The 18201-nt window shown below is 55.4% G+C and overlaps 1 protein-coding gene across 1 annotated transcript; it reads left to right on the forward strand.

Annotated features, from left to right (window-relative positions):
• The first annotated feature begins 3453 nt into the window (after positions 1-3453).
• LPIN3 (lipin 3) lies at positions 3454-15803 on the forward strand. Its single transcript, XM_055723013.1, has 20 exons — positions 3454-3554; positions 6347-6547; positions 6881-6976; positions 7756-7991; positions 8216-8323; positions 8764-8884; positions 9044-9446; positions 10263-10362; positions 10477-10646; positions 10730-10823; positions 11040-11109; positions 11703-11795; positions 12255-12316; positions 12589-12718; positions 12979-13127; positions 13278-13364; positions 14334-14486; positions 14797-14908; positions 15005-15108; positions 15228-15803. The coding sequence occupies exons 2-20, from the start codon at positions 6356-6358 to the stop codon at positions 15370-15372; spliced, it is 2625 nt and encodes an 874-aa protein (XP_055578988.1). The 5' UTR covers positions 3454-3554; positions 6347-6355; the 3' UTR covers positions 15373-15803.
• The last annotated feature ends 2398 nt before the right edge of the window (positions 15804-18201 follow it).

The raw sequence follows: 18201 nt of genomic DNA on the forward strand, positions 1-18201 counted from the left end.
CCTGCCGCTGCCCAGTGTGGGGTGAAGGCTGTGATCTGAGATGGGTGGGGAGTGCTGGGGATGCAGGACGAAAGCCGCCAAGATGGACACGGGCGTGAGCTTTTTGGAATGCAAGGAGCTGAAACTATTGCATCTCGGTTGACTAATAAAAAAAGCCATCTTGTTTTGCAAAGGCTCATTGCAAACATCTGCGGGTTGTAGAGTTCCCAAAAGGGGGAAGAAACCTCTCCCTGTTGGAGCAGCTCCTGGGGGGAGGATGCAGAGGGTGCACAGAGAAACTGGGGGTCTCAGGGTTAGAAGCCCAGGGAGTGATGGATCTGCAGGACTTGCCTTCCAAAGAAAGTAAGTGGGAGCAAGAGGGGGTATGAAAAGCAGCTGGCAGGAGCCAAGAATAATTGTATGGCTTTGCAAAAAATGACCATGGCAATTAAAAGTGCTTTAAGATTTTTTTGGAGGAGAAAGAAGGAAAGAACAGGTAAGTAAAGTGCCCCAGGACTGGATTGCAAGGTAGCATGGAGGGAGGTACAGACATCACCAGTGCGGCCATGGCACAATTGGGGATCTACTGGGGGGGACTGGTGGATGAGCGAAGCCTGGTGTGTCAGGAGCTGGGCATAAGGGCCAGCAGGGAAAGCCAGCTGAGCCAGGAGCCTTGGAGGTAAGTGATGGGGGAAGCAGCTTCTGCAGGGTGCCCCTGTGTCCAGAGGGCAGGAGCTTGGAGCCACAGCACGGCTGAGCAGCCTGCGTGCTGCTGCTGGCTTTGCCTTCTCCGCCCTCACCTGAGGATGCATTCAGCTGGCTAAAGAAGAACTGGTGTCCTGTGCTGAAATGTCCTCTGCAGCATTTGTGACCAGGTACCAGGTCTACAGCCCAGATTTATCCTTTTGTGTTCCAGACCCAGGGTTTGCAGGGTATAAACCACTGCCCTGGGTGAGACCCATGCCGGTGGCATCACCAAGCTCTATGCGAAGACAAAGGACAAAGCACCTGAGGTGTCACATCCTGAGGTTACAGCAGGCTCCTTCCCTGCGGGGCATGAGCGCCTGGTGACCTGGCAGTGGGCTGCAGGGTTTGGTGGCAGCCCCCCACTCCAGGCTCCCTGTAAGCCCTGCTGGGGTCAGCAGCCGGTGCTGCACGGTGCCAGCCCACCCTCCTCGGGGACCACAGCCGTGCCTGGCCACCCACAATAGCTGCTTTCAGTCCAATTTCACCGAGGGATAGAGCTTTCAGAAATACTAAGCTGCTGGAAAACACTTCCTTCCTCAGCTGATTTGTCACAGCCTTTAGGAAAGTTTCCACATTGGGTCTGGAACCTTGCACCCAGGCTGGGCTTGGGGTGGCATGGGTGCAGGGGGGGTTGCCGTACCCCCTGCTGCCATCAGCCCTACCAGTATGGCACAGCTGAGGAAACTGAGGCACAGGGAGGTAATGGCGCTCGCCTGGGAATGAGCTGCAGCGTTTCTGTAGATGCACCCATCAGCTGTGACCAGCCTGGGTGCTTCGGACCCTTCTCCTCAGGGACTAAAGAGGTCCTCAGCAGCCAGGCTCCAGCTCCGGTGCTTCCCTGCTCTCACACAGCAACGTCACCTCCACGAGTGATGAGTGGGAGAGCCCTGCACACTCACCGGTGGAAAAGCCTTTGTCCCCCAAGTGCCACCAGCTCTCGTGCAGACCAGGAGCCACAGCCACACAATTCACGTCACCCCAAACATCATCACAGAGGGTGCTGGGGAATCCCCTGCACAGCGAGTCAGGGGGTTGTGGGGCAGAGCCAGCGCCAGCCACATCCCTGCCCTTGGGCAGTCATAGTCCAGTGGGAGCCACTTTTTTGGGGCACAAAAAACCCCCACTGCATCAGTTTCTCACCTGAGCCCCCCTGGCTATTCCTCCGTTGCTTCCCCACTGCTGTCAGGCCCGTTGAGAGCTGGAGAACCTCAGTCTTCTTAAACCTCTGCTTCTTTGTGCTTTTCTTTCAATTCATGCTCTCTTTTCTCCTCCCACTGGAGATACAGGGCAGAGGAGCTCCTGGGGCTTGGCCACCCACTCCCTCCCTTTATACCTTGTTAAAACTTCACTGTGGGCTTTGGTGGTGCCTCTAAAATGATGCTCGGTGCTTCTTTGTGTCCCAAAGCTTTCCCAAGGCTGTGTGTGTGTGTGAATTAAAAGGAAAACAAAAAAACCCAAACACCCTTAAAAGGCAGAAAGCCACAATGATGGAGGTGGAAGGGTGATATGGAGCTGCTGGTGTGCAGGGTACTCACACCCTGGGACCTGGTGGTGCAAGGAGGGCCTAGAGGCTGGGGAAGGGGAGGGAAAGCCACCACCCTGTGGTGACAGTGCTGTGGAGCACCCAGGAGTGCCAAGGATGGCAGGCCAGGCTCCTTGCGGCATACGGCACAGCAGCAGCCTTGAAGGATTTTGCAGGAGCGGGGGCGATGCTGTCCCTGTCCTAGCAGGTGCTGCCCTGATAGGAAGCGCTACCTTGCTCTGCTTGCCCAGGGGTACAGGCTGGCTTGTGGAAAAAGGAGGTCCCAGTCCAGTCCCAGGCTGCACAATGAAATAAACTCACTCGAATTCACTCTTCCAAAGTTTGCAAAGTTTACTGAGGGGCAGCTAAAATTATCCCTCAAAATCCTCCAGAACCTTGGGTTCTGGTGAAACCTTATTCCTCCCTACAAGCACCACACACCAGCACCTTCCACGTTCCTCCCAGTCCAAACCTGACCAAGGTGCATCCGATCTTACATCCAGGATCAATTAAGTGAGCAACACAGCAATTATCACCCTACTCACCCTTCGTGGTCCTAGTCCATATGACCCTACAGCACTCCCTATAGCCCTATGGAGGAGGGAGAAATTAGCGCCTGGCATAGGCTCCCTAGCAAGACACTTCCCACTCTGAACAGTCCTTAGCCTGGCTGTGGCTACGTGAGGATGCTCTCCAGCTATTGCAAGGCAGTTTTTAAGGGGCAGAACTTCCCCAGAGCTGCACAGTCAGGCTCTGCAAGCGCCTTTTCCAGAGAGCTTAGTCTCTCCTGGGGTGCTGAGAACTAGGGCTTTGTATAGTTTGTGCGTGGGGGGCTAAACGCTGGGAGATCTGGTCTGGAAAATGAAAGGACTGTCTTTGGAAATTGCAGCCCGGTGGGTCGGGCTGTAGTGGCCTTGCAGGATGGTGGGGTGAAGAAGGAGGATCTCCATCAGTGCAGGGCAGCTGGCAGCTCTGCCTGAGCCACTGGAGCAAACAAGCAGGTTGTAATGAGACACATGAGCTGGTTGCAATGAGGCACAGCTGCTCTGTGCAGGTGTCAGCTGCCTCCCCAGATCCACCCTCCGGCCTCCCAGGAGCCCTCATAGGCTCAGCAGGAGGCAGGGCATGGGGACTGGGTGCTCTTTGGGAGATGGGGCCCTCCCCTTGCTCAGGTGAGAGGAAGGAAGCAGTAAGGAGAGGAGGAGCTGAGGGTGAGCAAGCTTGCTGCAGGCAGAGAGCAGCTCCCGGGGTTTCTGGGCTGGTTGCCCCAAAGTTGAGGAGTTGCTGAGGTTCAGCAGCTGCCCAGGTAATGGGGAAGGTCCCGAGTGGTTTGCAGCATGTGATGGATGGGCAGTGTGGATGTGTGCAGTGGGAAGAGCGTGCTGCTTGTGGGGTGGCCCAGCTTGCTGCCACCTAGGAGAAGAGCAAGCTGGTGTTAGCAAAATATCTGGCTTATTTTGGGAGGCTTTCTAGCTGGAGAGGTGGATGTGAGCTGCGTTGCCTCCGTAGAGGAGGCTTGCCCCCTCTGCAAGAGCTGTGCTGGTGAAGGGCTGTGATCCTGCTGGTCCTGGGGTTGAGGGGTGGGGATGCTCCGTTCCTCATGGGGTTTATCTGTTGAATGTGCTGTGGTGTCCTCCAGGTGGCTTGAAAATCCTTTCCCTCCTGCCTGGTCTACTTATTAATCTCTCTCCAGAGCACGGCTTATTCTTCATCTCCCTAACGGACCTCTTCCACCCGTGGTGGGGCTGGGGGCTGCAGGGAGGAGTCTGAGTCTCTTCTCTCTGTTCCCTGCTTCCCTCCAGCTGCCCTGGGTGAAGCACACAGGGAGTTAAAACCCAGCAAGCTGAAAACTATACCAGAGCCACCCTCTTTCCCCTGCCCTGAGCTCTGGGGCTGAGTGTCCCCAGCAATGTGCAGGGGCTGCTTGAGGAGGGGGCTGCTGCCCGTGGAGGCAATGGGGCACGAAGCCCTGGCGGGGGGACATGGCCCCAGCAGGAGACCCTCAGCAGTGTGTTTTGCTGGGTGGCTGCAGTGCTGTGTTAAGCCCTTGCACCCTGTGTTCCCATGAAGGTGCTGCTCAGCATGGGGCTGTTCCTGGGGTCTTTTTCCAAGCCCTGCAGGCTGTGCAGGTTTATCTGCCCAGGGTTTTCCCTATGTGCTTTTCAGATCTGTCTTAATGCAGATCCCAGCTGGGAGCCCATCAGCACTGCCCGGGCAGCAAGAGGGCCAGCCTGATTGTTCTTCCTCTCCAAAAATTCCTCCCCCTCTCAGCCAGGAGCTCTCTCCTGTTTGCTGCCAGGCCCCGTGGCACAGCAGGGAAGGCAGCTGGAGTGCTGCCCATCCCGGCAGCGATGCCCAGGAAAGCTGGGCTCAGCAGGTTGGTGAGTGGCCCCGTGACCCTGGCCCCGCTCACAGCAGAGCTGATGGAGGCACTGAAGCTTCGGGAGCCAGCTAGGCTTCCCTGCCACCCATGCCGGGGAGGATCGGGGCTCTGGGATTATTCCTGGCTGGCAGGGGGGACAGGGCATGAAGCAGGGACCATGTCTTTCCACGCAGAGCACCTTCCAGAAGGGATGTCTGGGAACAGGACGGGGCTGAGCTTGCGCCAAACGGATCGGAGAGGCTGGGTGCATGCTGGGGCAGAGGGCTCGGAGGGTGGCACGTGCTTGTCCTCATCCCTTTGGGTAAGGAACCAACTCTCCCTGCCCCCTGGGTTGCATGTGTACTGGGGGTTGTGCTGAGAGCCCCCTGGGAACACCATGCCATCGGCTGATCGCCCTGCCGGCACAAAAGGCTTTCTTTAGTCCATCTGTGGTCCTTCTGAAGTCGTCATCCTGTGTCCTCATCCTCTCCTTGGGACAAGGTGTGCTGTGGAACCGGCAGCTCAGGGCCCAGCCTGTGGTGTGCTGGCACCAGGGCCATTGTCCTGCTGCTGCTGTCCCGCTGATACCGGGTGCTCAGCAAATGGAGCAAGGGACTCCTCTGGGACCCACACCCAGCACCCCGACACAGATGCGCAAGAAAATACTCCAGGGACTTCAGCACGTTGACCAGTAGGCACTGCCAGCGGTGGGCTGCTGGAAGGGGAGCTGCGTGAGAGCTGTTTGGAGCCTGCGTGTCACCTTGTGTGGCCGGAGACATGGCTGGGCTGCGAGCCTCAGCATGGGCCATGCGAGTCTGGCTTTGCAGCCATGCTGTTGCTCCAGCATGGCAGAGGGGAATTGTTTGCTCGGGGAGCGAGCAGCTGAAGGATATGAGCAGGCGAGGGGATCAGCAGGCAGGGCTTTCCTTCCATGTGTTCTTGCTAATGAAAACCAGGAGCTGTGCAGCCTCGGAGTGCAGCAGTGCCTTGTGAAAATGGTGTTGCAGAGCTGCCTGGGTGTCCTCTGGGTAGCACGGCCCCTTTGCTGGGATTCCCTGGGAAGCTGCAGGGTGGTGGCAGGAGCCCAGGCATGGAAACCAGGGATTTCTGGCTTGAACAAGGGCCATGTCTGGCCGATTCAGCAATGCCTAGGTGGGATGCCTTCCCCTCCAAGTAGGAAATGTTAGGTTTGGACTTTGTTCAAGGTGAGCACATGGTGTATGCAGCAGCTCCTTGGACTTACCACCTCTCTGCCCCAAGCCGAGGGTTTTTTTGGTGGTGGTTGATTTTTTGTTTGTGGGTTTGTTTGGTGGTTTGTGTTTGGTGTTTTTTTTTTTTTAGGACAGCTCAGGGCAGGAGGTCTCCTGCCAATCAAATTCTTTTTGACTGGAATGTTGACAGCTTGACTGTGAAGTGTTGCTGTGAGGTACTGTTTGCTCTCCCAAGGGGCAAATGTGATGGTGCATCCCAACGGCAAAGGCACCTCTCCTCCAAGCTGAATGCAATAACTTGTGTTCTGGCTTCTGTCCTGTTTTCTGGTGCTCCCAGAGGCCCTAGCTGATCTGTATCAAGGCCCTTCATGTGTCTGCCTCAGTTTCCCTAGATGCTTACTTGTCCCCATGATGGGGCTGTGTTTGCAACTGTGAACTGACTCTACTTGAACAAACTCACATTGCATTCAGCTGCTGGAGCCCGCTTCCCGCCAACCTGAATCTATTCCTGTCTCTCATCCACAGTCTCAAACAATGAACTACGTGGGGCAGCTTGCTGAGACAGTCTTCGTCACGGTGAAGGAACTGTACCGGGGTCTGAACCCCGCCACCCTGACGGGCTGCATCGATGTGGTCGTAGTGAGGCAGCCCGATAACTCCTTCCAGTGCTCCCCATTTCACGTGCGCTTTGGGAAGCTGGGTGTGCTGCGCTCCAAGGAGAAGGTGGTAAGTGGTGGCACCCCTGGGACTATGCTTCTTCTCCGGTATCTCTAGACTTAGGATCTTCCATAACCTGTGGCTTATGGAAGAACTTTGTTTGAGGGGAATGGGAGCCCTGCTGAAAGGATTGCTTGCCAGTTTTGGGAGGGATGCCCCCAAATGGAACCCATCCTCCTCCAGGGAGGACTCTGCTTCCCAGGAAAACTGGGAGAGGTCCCTTGCCTCAAGGGACTGGGTGGCTGTGAGCTACCCCAACCCATCCCCTCCCTGGGGGAATGCCCCCTGTACACTGATGGGTGAGTGTGTTCAGATGGACACGCTTCTTCTGCCCCTTGCTAGGTTGACATTGAAATCAACGGGGAGCCTGTGGACCTGCACATGAAGTTGGGTGACAATGGAGAAGCCTTCTTTGTCCAGGAGTCGGAGGAGAATGAGGTTGGTGATGAAGTGTTGCTGGTCTGTGTCCTGCTGTGACCACCTGGAAGTTCAGGGTTGAGGTGGAAGGACCAGGTTTGGACTGCTCTTCCTCCCCAGGGTGACTCCGTTATCCTGCTCTGACACTTTGTGTGTCTGGAAAGGTTCCTACTCAAAGGATCTCATGACCAGTGTGGAGGATCTGGGCTGTGGAGCGCTGTGAGGGAAGCATTAGACCAAATATCTGCATCTCAGACTGGCCTCCATCAATGGGCATGGCTGCTGGCCAGTCAGGCAGATATCTCCGGGCTTGGCCTCTTGGGGGATCTTGTGACAGGGACAACAGTGAGCCAGATGCTGTGGCAGGCTGCCTGCTCCACTGGGAAGCAGGACGAGGCTAGTTGTGTCTTCCAGAAATCTTGGCAGCTCTCTCCCAGGCTGACTTGTGGTCGCTGCTAGCTTGGGCTGGGTTTGAGAACAGGGAGAGGGCTCTGGAGCCAAATCCCATCTGGAACCTTTGTAATTCTGGTCTTGTGGTGCCATCTCCTGCCTGCCTCTCCTTGCCCACGTTAAAGGCATCTTTAGCTTGTGGCTGGATAACCCTACTTTTTTTTATTATTATTTGCAAGTTGTATGTACAAAACTCTTCCTTTTAGGCCTAGCCACAAAACCACCCTCAGGCTGAGGGCTCAGTGGTGCTGGTTGTGCTGGTGGAGCATGTTGCATAGGTGAGAGCCATGAGCTACTGGACTAGAAAGGAGGGTGCTGGAGCTGATGGGCTGTTCCTAACCCTGTTGCAGGTCAATATCCCGTCCTGCCTCTGCACATCCCCCATCCCCACGGAGCAGATCCCAGAGGATGTCGCTCAGCCCTCCCATGGGCAGGAGACCTCCACTGCCGAAATGACCTCACGCAAGAGGAGGCGACGCAGGAGAAAACCCAAGCAGCAGGAGGTGTCTGACTTGGAGTTAGAGGGCTGCGAGGACACCAAAAATGAGGTGTCCATGGAGGAGCTGTGCAAGCCACCAGCCCCAAGGTAAGCTGCCTCACCTGGGCAGGGTGATGTGATGGGTCAGGCCCATAGGTTCACTTGGTGATGCCTGGCAGTACTGAAACATTGGGAAAGCGTTTCTGAGCTGGACCTCGGCCTCATGTGGAGTAGCAAGTCAGTGGAGATGGTCAAGTTGGGTATTGTCAGCTTTCCAGGACAGGAGGCTGGTGCCTCAGGGCAGCACGACTGACCTCTTCCCTCCTTTGCAGTGGTTCAGTGTATTTCTCCTCTGCTGATGTCCCCGAAGAAGAAATCGGATCATTGGAGTCCCCAGAGATTCACCCTTACTCTGACGGGGAGCTGGCCTCTGTGGACAGGTAACAGGCAGAGCCAAGGCAACCTGCTTGCCTTTGGGAGCAGGGGATGGCCGTGTGGCTGGGAAGGTGGTAAGGAAAAGGCACTTGGAGGTGTCCGGAGAGGAGGGTTTTCCTGGCTTGATAAGGTGCGGCTGGAGGAGAGCTCGGAGCCCATGGGGAATGCTGCTGGCCATGGTCACAGATGCAAGAAGCCTGCCCTTACAGGGCTCCCCCGCCTCTGCTGCTGAGCTGCTCCGGGACAACCAGTGGCCCAGCACTCTGCTTCCTTGGGCCTGAGCTTCCCATAGGTCTTCCTGATTTTTAAGTCATAATTTTGAGGCAGAACCGATTCTATAGGAAACCAGCCTTATAGGGTTCTCAGACCTAAATATACTTGCAGTGGTAGGAAAGCACGGGGCTGTGGAGTAGGTGAGGTCCCATGTTGCCTTCTCTTCTTGTAGTCCCACCCTGAGCCATCCATCTCCTCCTAAAAGTGATTCAGAACTGGAGATCAGGCCGCAGGAGAGCTTGGCTCTAGGGGCTGAATCCCACATGCAGTGGACCTGGGGAAGGCTCCCACAGGTGAGTCCCTGCCCTTGCTCTTCTCTAGCAGCTGGTGGGAGAGGGGCCTGCAGAAAGTGGAGGAGGCTGTGGCCAGGCAGCCTCAGAGGAGTTGGCATTTTCTGCCTGATGCTTTGGGCAACTTCCCATCCTCAAACCTGTTCTTCTGCTTTCCTTGAGGTGAATAAATCTGAACGAGTTGAACCAGCCAAGTCTGCAAAGACCACTGCTACTGCAGCAACTGCTGTCTCTGCAACGCTGGTCCTAGTGGATGAGGCAACCCATCTCGTTGCCACCTCTGAAGGTCTGGGAGGTGGTCCAAGCCCAGCAGGACCTCAGAGCATGCCTCGTTCCTCTGCAGTGTCTGTTGTTGAGCCAACACTGGTACCCCAAAATGGGGACATCCCCAGTGCTGTGGGAGCCAAGAGCTTGCTGGAGGCCTCCTCAGCCCCACAAGAGAAGCAGGAGGGAGGCAGGGCTGTTGTGCCAGAAGTTCAGCCAGATGTGGAGCCTTTTGAGGGAGCCACTGCTTTGAGACAGGTGGGCTCAGAGGGCCCCGAGCTGGAAAGCCAGAGGAGAAGAGGTGAGTGTGTGACTGGTGCTGCTGGAAGCGATGTTTGAGCTTGTGTCTGTATGTGACTTGGATGTGGGGCTGGATTGTTCATTCACCGTTAACTCCTTCGTGACTGCCCTGGGAATCGGAGGTGTGACGTGTCTGCTCTGCCTTCTCCAAAGCAAGGGAGCTGGTAGCACATAAAGAGACATTCCTCAGGTTTCCTCCTTTCAGTGACCACCCAGCTCCTCAGGAAGGCTTTTGTGCCTTATATTTCCTGAAGTCCATCCTTGAATGTCCCTGCTTTTACACGGTTAGAAGATTTCTCAGCAGCATGGACCATACCTTTAATTTGAAGTGTCTTGGCACCACCTGGCCTGACTAGTGCCCCAAGCCCACCAAGTTGGGTGGAAAAATCACACAGTGAAGCATGCATTTGCCTCCCTTGATAATGTATTTGAGGATTTTTATGCTGTTACCTGTCCTAACTAACCTTACTCTTCCAGCCGGCATAAATTCAGAGCATAATCATCTCCCTGAAGAAGAGATGCTTGGGATCCCCTGTGTAACAAACTGTTACCTTGCATGGTGCTAACTTCAGATTATCATGGCAGGACTTTGGCCTGTCCTTTGTGTCCTCTTGGCAAGCAGTCTTGTGCCAGTGCAGGTGTCTTGAGGTACTTCTGTTGCTGTTGACATAAGGCAATTTTTCAAGTAGGAAAAGAGATACCTTCTTTCTGGTACATGAATAGAATAGAGGAAAATGCTGTTAGCTTTCTCAGTAGATGCTGGGTTGGTTGGAGAGGTGATTCAGCTAAGCTCTCTCCCTTCTGTTTGTGCATTGAGGAGCCATCAAAAGAAGTCCTCACCTGGGTCCTAGTGATGTTTACCTGGAAGAGCTCTCCAACCTGGATGAGGAGCATGTGGGGCTCTATTTCCCCAGGAGGTATGGGTTGGCCCAGCTGGCTAAGCTCAGACCTTCTTGAGCAATTCCCCTACAGCAAAGGATGGAGGAGCATCTAAAGCTATTGCCTAATGTTGCTTCTTCTCTTGCTGGTAGTGACACAGAGAAGAGTTCAAAGCCTGTGGCAGACCCCAGCAACCCTCTGTGTGCCCAGCTGCCATCCAGCCAGCCCGCCAACAGCCCCACGGACTCAGGCTCAGATTTGCTGCCCACCATCGCCCTGTCCCTGTGCGGAGGCCTGGGGGGCAGCAGGCAGATCTCCTGTGGTAGGTGGGAGAGGAGGGGGAAATCTGCTGTCCTGAAATCCATTATACACACCAGTGGCATGACACTGCCTCTGTCCCACCAGAAAAGTTCATGGAGCATATGGTCTCCTACCAGCAGTTTGCTGAGAATCCAGGACTCATCGATGACCCAAACCTGGTGATACTGATCAACAAGAAGTGAGTGCCCTGCTCCTCCTGCTGCTTCATCCCAAGATGACCAGTGTGGCCCCTTTGTCCCTACAGAAGCACTCCTGTAGGAGTGTGACTGCACCCCAGACGAGGATTATACCGCGGTAGTTGTGGGAGGGGACCTTCTGGCCATGCTGCAGGACAATGTGGAAATAGCTCTTGCTCCAGGAATGATGATGTTCCTGTTCCTCTTGTTTCTTCCAGGTATTACAACTGGGCAGTGGCTGCTCCCATGGTCCTGTCCCTGCAGGCTTTCCAGAGGAACATTCCCGAGGTCAGTGGCACAAGACATGTACTGGCCATGCTTCTCAGCAGGGCTTGCAGAGTACAGTGGGGCTACAAGAGGCCAAGCTTCCCATACGGGGCTTTGCAGGCAGTCTGGGGCAAAGCCAAACATCACTCCAGTCTTCCAACCCTGAGGCCTTCCTTTCCCCCACAGGGACCACGAAAAGGGGGGCTTTTAGATACCTGCGTACCACTGACACCTGGAGAGCAGAGATTTCCTTGTCAAAAATCTCCTATTCTGATGGTTGTGTCCATGTGTGGATGGCCAGAGCCAGCAGCCCTGGCAGTCTGGAGGAGGATTTGGGACTGTGTGAGCCCACTCTAGGGCTCTGCAGACCTGGCTGGGATTGTATGGAATAAGGCACCCAGATATACATTGTTTATCCAACCTGCATGAAGGGAACAAGTCATTGTACCCTTTACCCCAAAACCTTCTCTGCTCAGAATGCAGCGAGTCACACTTTTCCTGTGAATAAATTTGCAAATGAAAACATGTCTGGACAAGGGTGTCCTTAGCCTGCGGGCAGCTGAGCCTCCCTGGGCTGAGAACTGACCTTATCCTGTGTTCTGCCACATCCACAGAGCGCCATCGAGCAGCTGGTGAAGGAGAAGATGCCCAAGAAAGGCAGCAGGTGGTGGTTCTCCTGGAGGAGGAGAGAATTCCCAGCAGAGGAGGTGTGTTTGCAGCAGTGGCTGTGACAATCATGTCCCCAGGAGGCAGGTGTCATTCTGGTGGCTGGCAGGGTGGGGGGAAGGAGAGCAAGCAGGGTCCTGGGGCTGGCCCAAGGGTGAGTACAAGGCAAGGTGACTTCTGAAGGTTGCTGCTGTCCCCTCAGGTCTGTTAATGCCTGAGCAGCTGAACACCACCGGTAACCCAATAACATTGTAATGGTGAGACACCTTGCCATATGCCCCTCACACCACAGCCTGGGCACCACATGTACTTGCTGCTCTCCCTGCCCCATCACAGCACCATGTTGTGGTTCATCTTCCACGGTGCAGTGTCCTCACAAAAGCAAGGGATGCATTTCCACCTCTTTTCTGGTATTGCCGCTCCAAGAGGCGGTAGAGCAAAGCAGCCCCTCTTCCAGCCCTTGGCACTGAGGTCCTAATGATGCCACTCTCTGCCTGCAGCAGCAGCAAAGGCCAGGGAAAACCAAGACGGGGATGCTGCAGCCCAGCTCTGCTCAGCAGAGGTAAGTGCCTCCCTCCCAGGGTGCCTTTAGGAGTCTGTGCATGCTTCTGGTCTCTTTTTCTCCTAAATGACCAGTTATCCCCAAGTGTACCTAACGTATGAGAGCTGAAAGCTCTGTTAAGGCTCTGGCTGACCCTGGTCCAGCCAAGCTCCTCCATGGCCGCTTCCTGGTGGGTGTGTTGTCCTGGGTTCCCTCCAGATCTTCCCTGGTACTCATGGGGAAAGCTGTGGTCTGCAGAGTAAAACAAGCATGGTCTTCCCTTCTTTGTATAGGCAGGAGGAAGAGGGATCATCTAGTGATGACGGGTCCCTGCACCCTGGGAACTTGTTAGCAAGGGATGCCCCTGCACAGAAATCTCCACCAACCTACAAGAAATCCCTGCGGCTCTCTTCTGAACAAATTGTATGTACTTCATTCCTCCTTCACTGCCTGCTTGTGTGTTTAGGGGTGAGACAACCCTTAAATATGGATTTCTCTACTCCTGACCTCATGATTTTTTTTATAGGGCATTTAAGTATTTTGCCCTCAGTGGCTACCCTATGGATGTCTGGGGTCTCTGGCATCCAGTGGATGGCTTTGGCCAGGTGGCAGTCAGACCTCTAGGAAGCTTTGGACTGGTGTGAATTGGTGCTGGTGTACCACTTCTGTTCCCTCTGCCACAGGGAAGGCTGAATCTGCAAGATGGCCCCAACGAGGTGGCATTCAGTGTGACAACCCAGTACCAGGGCACGTGCCGCTGTGAGGCCACCATCTACCTGTGGAACTGGGATGACAAGGTGGTGATCTCAGACATCGATGGCACCATCACCAAGTAAAGGGCCTTTCTCCCCCTGGACATCCCTGTTCCTCCCTGTTATGGGAAAGTGTCCTTTCACAGCTAGCATAAGAAGCTGGGAGGGACCACAAACCCCATCCAACCCACCAGGTTGGGTCAACCTAACCTGGTCTCCTTTTCTTCTAGGTCAGATGCGCTTGGGCACATCTTGCCGCATCTGGGAAAAGACTGGACTCATCATGGGATTGCTAAGCTCTTCCACAAAATCCACATGTAGGTATTGGATCGACTGAGGCCAAGGGGAAGTGGGAGGATGATGGAGGAGAGGCTGGGTGGGAGCCAGAGTCAGGGCTCCTTAACCACTGATGCCGGCCAAAATAGCCTGATCACCCGCTGTCAGTGATGACTGATGTTTGCTGCGCTGTCTAGATGATGTCGGGGGGCACAAGCAGGGGGCTTCCCCTGGGAGCAGTTGTTTGCGTTGCCTTCCCTGAGAAGAGTGTGTGTTGGTGGGGGCTTGGCTGGGGAGGTGTAGCTGAGCACCGAAGGACGGACACGAGACCGCACCGGATCACACCCGAGAGGCCACAGGCATCGCCGAAGACCTTTGCCTCGCTGTGTAGCAGCAGCACGGGGGTCCGCCCGGCGCCGCAGCCCCGTGGGGCCGTGCCGGTGGCCTCTCTGGGCACCCAGCTCCTGCTTCCCGCACCCACGGGGACCCCCGCCCCGAGGTGCGATGTGGGGCTGGCAGGGGGTCCCCACGGAGCCCGGCCACCGGCTCCATCCCTGGCACCGATGGCCACTAAGAGGCACTGTGGGCCCGCGGATGGCTCGTCCCGGCCCGGGGCTGGGGGGGACACGGGGCTCACGCCCCCGGGGGGCTGCGGGCGCGGGGTGCGGTGGGGGTTTGCGGCCACGTCTGGTCCCGCAAAAGCAGCATTCCACGCCTGCCCGGGGGTCTGCACGGGCTGTGCCCAGCTCCCCAGGAGCCGCGGGCAGCCCGGTGCATGGGGGTGCTGGCCCAGGGGTCCCGCTGGGCTTCGCAGCCCGGTACGTGCTCCCCCTCCAGTGAGGCAGGTGGGGCTGGTTTTAGCCTGGGTCTGGGGGCCAGTGACGCCACCTTGCTTGCTGAAGGGCAAACAGGTCTGGGCTTAGGGCAAGTGCTTGGCTCCGTCCTCTTCAGGGGAGCAGGGGGTGCCCTGTCCAGGGCGCAGCCTGGAGGGTCCCCTGTGCGCTCTGTAGGAATGGCTACAAGTTCCTCTACTGCTCAGCCAGAGCCATCGGCATGGCACACATCACCAAAGGCTACCTCAAATGGGTCAACGAGCAAGGCTGTGCCCTCCCCAAGGGTCCCATCCTGCTTGCCCCCAGCAGCCTCTTCTCTGCCTTCCACAGGTACTGTGTCCTCTTCTCCTCCCCAGCCCTGCACCTCCTGCATCCCTGGGGATGGCACCCCCCTCCCCTCGCTGAGGGGTGTCACAGCCTTAAACTGCCTCTGCCCCCTCCCTGGGGCAGGATGCCTTCCACCGGAGGCAGCAGGGGAACTGTGGGTCTTCCCTGCAGTTTCACGGTGAAGTGCCTGATGCATGGAACCCTTCTTGCCCCCCAAATTGCTGCCTTGAGCCCCGGACAGCCTGGCTGCCTGCGGTCCTGGCCAGCTGATGCTACTACGACCTCTGCTCTGTGCGTCTGTCTTGTGCTGCAGGGAGGTGATTGAGAAGAAGCCGGAGGTGTTCAAGATTGCCTGTTTGATGGACATCCAAAACCTGTTTGCGATGAAGGTGCCCTTCTACGCAGCCTTTGGGAACAAAGCCAATGTGAGCAGGTCTCCTGGGGTGGAGGAAGGGCTCGGGCTGTGGTGGTGGCAGAGGTGCCTCGTGTAGCCCTCACACCTCGCTGGCCTTCCTTGGCAGGATGTCTATGCTTACAAGCAAGTGGGCCTGCCGGAGAGCCGCATATTCACAGTCAACCCCAAGGGAGAGCTGATCCAGGAGCTCACAAAGAACCACAAGTCTACGTAAGTGACGTGCTTGTTCCTTGGGTTAACGTGGCTTTAACCCTGAGGAGCATCTCATGAGGAAGAAAAGTAAACAAAACCCCAGTGACTCCAATGCAACTTCTTTCTTGTCCCCACAGGTACGAGCGTCTGTCAGAGCTGGTGGAGCTCATCTTCCCTCCCCTGGGACAGGGTGGCAGCATTGCTCTGGTGTGTCCAGAGTACAGCCACTTTGCCTACTGGAGGCGTCCACTCCCTGCTGTTGACTTGGATGCCTTCTCCTGACCCCATTACCTGTGGAGACCTGACCCAGGGCTCTCCTGCGTGTCCTCTGCCAGTTCGGGATGCTCCATGTGCATCTCCTCCCTGTTTGCTGCTCAGGCATTTTGCCCTTCTAATAGGGATCACATTCTGCACTAGAAACATCCCTTCTCAGGGGGCCAAAGAGGGGTAAGAGGGAGATCTGACCCCACAAAAACTCCAATCACTAAACTAAAATTCATGTAAGCTGGGTGTCATCTTCATGTTCTTAACACCTATAAAGCCTGGCTGCCTTTTAAAGGTGGTGGTGGTGGGTCATGGTCTTATTTACTGATGAGCCTCTGGCATAGCTATTGCTTCCTCCAGTATGACCAGTGTTCCCAGACAGTTCAGCTACCTCCAGTTTGGTAGCTGATGGACTGAAGCTGTCTGTGGCTTAACTCATTAATGTAGATGGAAGCTGTTGGGGTTTTGAGTGTTCTTCACCAACAGCAATAATAAATAAGCAGTGCCTTAATCTAGGCTGCCTGTTGTAGCCCTGTGCGTGGAAGTGGGAGCCAGGCTGGGTGTCCTTTTGCAAATGTGGTGGGGTTTATCCTGCTGAAGTGGCCTGCGGGGGGGCGTCCGGTCTTGGTGGAGATGTGGGCAGGACTTACAGCTTTCTCAGCCTGTGGAGCAGCTGCACTAGAAAAGGACTTTATTTTGATTTTATGGTTTTTTGCCTACTACCTTCAGGTAATGTTGCAAAACTGATTTAATGCAGGAAGCAGGCTCTGCTGCTCTGTGTGTGTGTGCAGGGGCTGAATGTCTCCTGTGCTGGCACAGCCTGCCACAACCTTGTGCCAGGGCAGGAGCTGTTCCCACACCCCTACACTGGAGCAGTTGGGGAAAGCTCAACTGTCCTGAAGCAGGGTTGGGCTGGGACCCTGTCCCCATGGCTGGGGGACTTCTCTGGAACTTGGCTGCCAGCATGGTGCTGCCTTTGGCTGGCTGGGTGCACCAGCTCCAGGAGCTCTCGGCTGTAACTACATAAAATAAAACAAAACAGGCGGGAGCATTGCTGGGCTCCTTCCTCCACTCTGGCATCTACCTTCTCCTTCCCTGAGCGATGTGCTGAGTGTAAATCACCCCCCAGCCTGCCTGCCTCTGTGCTTTAACTCTAGCTCTGCTTTTCTGAAAGCCACACAAGTCATTTTGATCTTGGAAACCTCGGCAAGAAATACTTTATTTTTTTTTTTTCCTTTCCAGTACAAACACTTTCTCAGCTTTTAAAATTTGAACAAATGTACAAGGTTTTAAAAACAATAAAACACAGCCTTTTAAGAGGATCAGTTATCAACTGCCTCGGAAAGCTGCCCATGCAAGGACAACGATGGGGCACCATCTCCTCCTCTCTCTGCAAGCAAAAAAAAAAAAAAAAAAAAAAAAATTTAAAAAATGCCCTATTTTGTATGAAGTTCCTTTCACTTTTTAAACATGAATAGCTGAGAACCGAAATGCAAACTGTCCGTAGCTTCAAGTGACTAGTCAGGAACAGTCCAAACATAGCACCATTTTCTGGAAGGTCAGACTTCTTCCTAGTCCTGGTTCTGTTATGGCCAGTTCTGGCTCCCTCAGTGCTGGAGGAAGCTGCTGTCCAGCTGCTCTCTCACCCAGCCCTGGCCTGGGAAGGTGTGAGTCTGCCCCTTGGCTTAGTTTTCTCTTTGGTTGCTGCAGCCCTTTTTCTCCCTGTTGTGAGAGGATTGCAAAGTACCAAGGATTGGCTTGAGACACCTTCCTTGGGCTGAGGGGAAAAGGAGGAAAAAAAAAAAAAGGGGGGGTTGTGGTCTGAGAGCAGGTTTTGCAGGATGCCCAAAGGTAGCTGGAGTTTCTTGTCAGCTGGAGAAGTGTCTCAGCAGCTCCAGCATGGCTCTAAATCAGCAAAGCCCAGAGCAGCAATAGTGAAGTCGGGTGCTGTGAGCAACTGGCAGCCTGTGAGATGGCAGGATGGAGTGGTGGGAGACCAGGTCCCTTCTCCCTGCTCACACAGCTGGTGGCCCGTGCTCCCCTGGCAGCAGAAAGAGCTTTTACCACTTCAAGGTAATGTGACGTGGCCAGCTAGACTTGGTGATCCCTGTGGTCCTCAGCCTGGAAGCATCTGTTTCAGGGAGCTCATCCAGCTTTTATGGAGGAGAAAAGGCACCCGGATGCATCTGTGCTGGGAGTTGCTGCTGCTTTGCGCTGTTGGAGCACAGAGCTCCTTTGTGGGATGGGGGGACCAAGGGGGAATCGTGGTGTAGAAGAGCAGGGACAGCCTGGTGAGGCTGATGGGCACTGTGGGAGCTGAAGGCTAGCTGGCATGGGAGGGTCCGTGAGCTGCAACGCCGAGCTGGTAGGAAAAATATGTTCCTCTGCTATAAAGTGCCAGAGCTGGTGAGACAGAGGTTCTTTGATGTCTTCTTCATCCTTTCTGGTAATGAAGCCCCCGTTGGCTGAGCAGCAGAGGACACCCATGCCGGGCTCCCTGGGAGAGGCAGGTTTTGTGTGCAACAGCTGCACAGTCCAGGCACGTGCTTCACAGGGCAAGGCTGGAGTTGCTCAGGAACATGTACAACCTTTTCCAGCCTGCCTGTTCGTGGGAAACCAGAGTCAAGGTGAGTAAATCATCTGGGGTTTCCATTCCCAGGCTGAGATGAGGAGAGGTCTCAAGAGATCTTCTCAAAGGTTCCCTGCCTTGCTCCACAGCGGGGCAGGTCCCCAGGGCTGTTGGCATCCCAGTGGGCTCAGAAGAACGTGAGGAGGACACAGGCTCCTGCTCCGACACTGCTGCACGGGGAAAGCCTCACACCCTGGAGCAGCTGCAGTTCTCCTGTC

Source organism: Falco cherrug, chromosome 10 (assembly GCF_023634085.1).
Source record: "Falco cherrug isolate bFalChe1 chromosome 10, bFalChe1.pri, whole genome shotgun sequence".
Lineage (NCBI taxonomy): Eukaryota > Metazoa > Chordata > Aves > Falconiformes > Falconidae > Falco > Falco cherrug.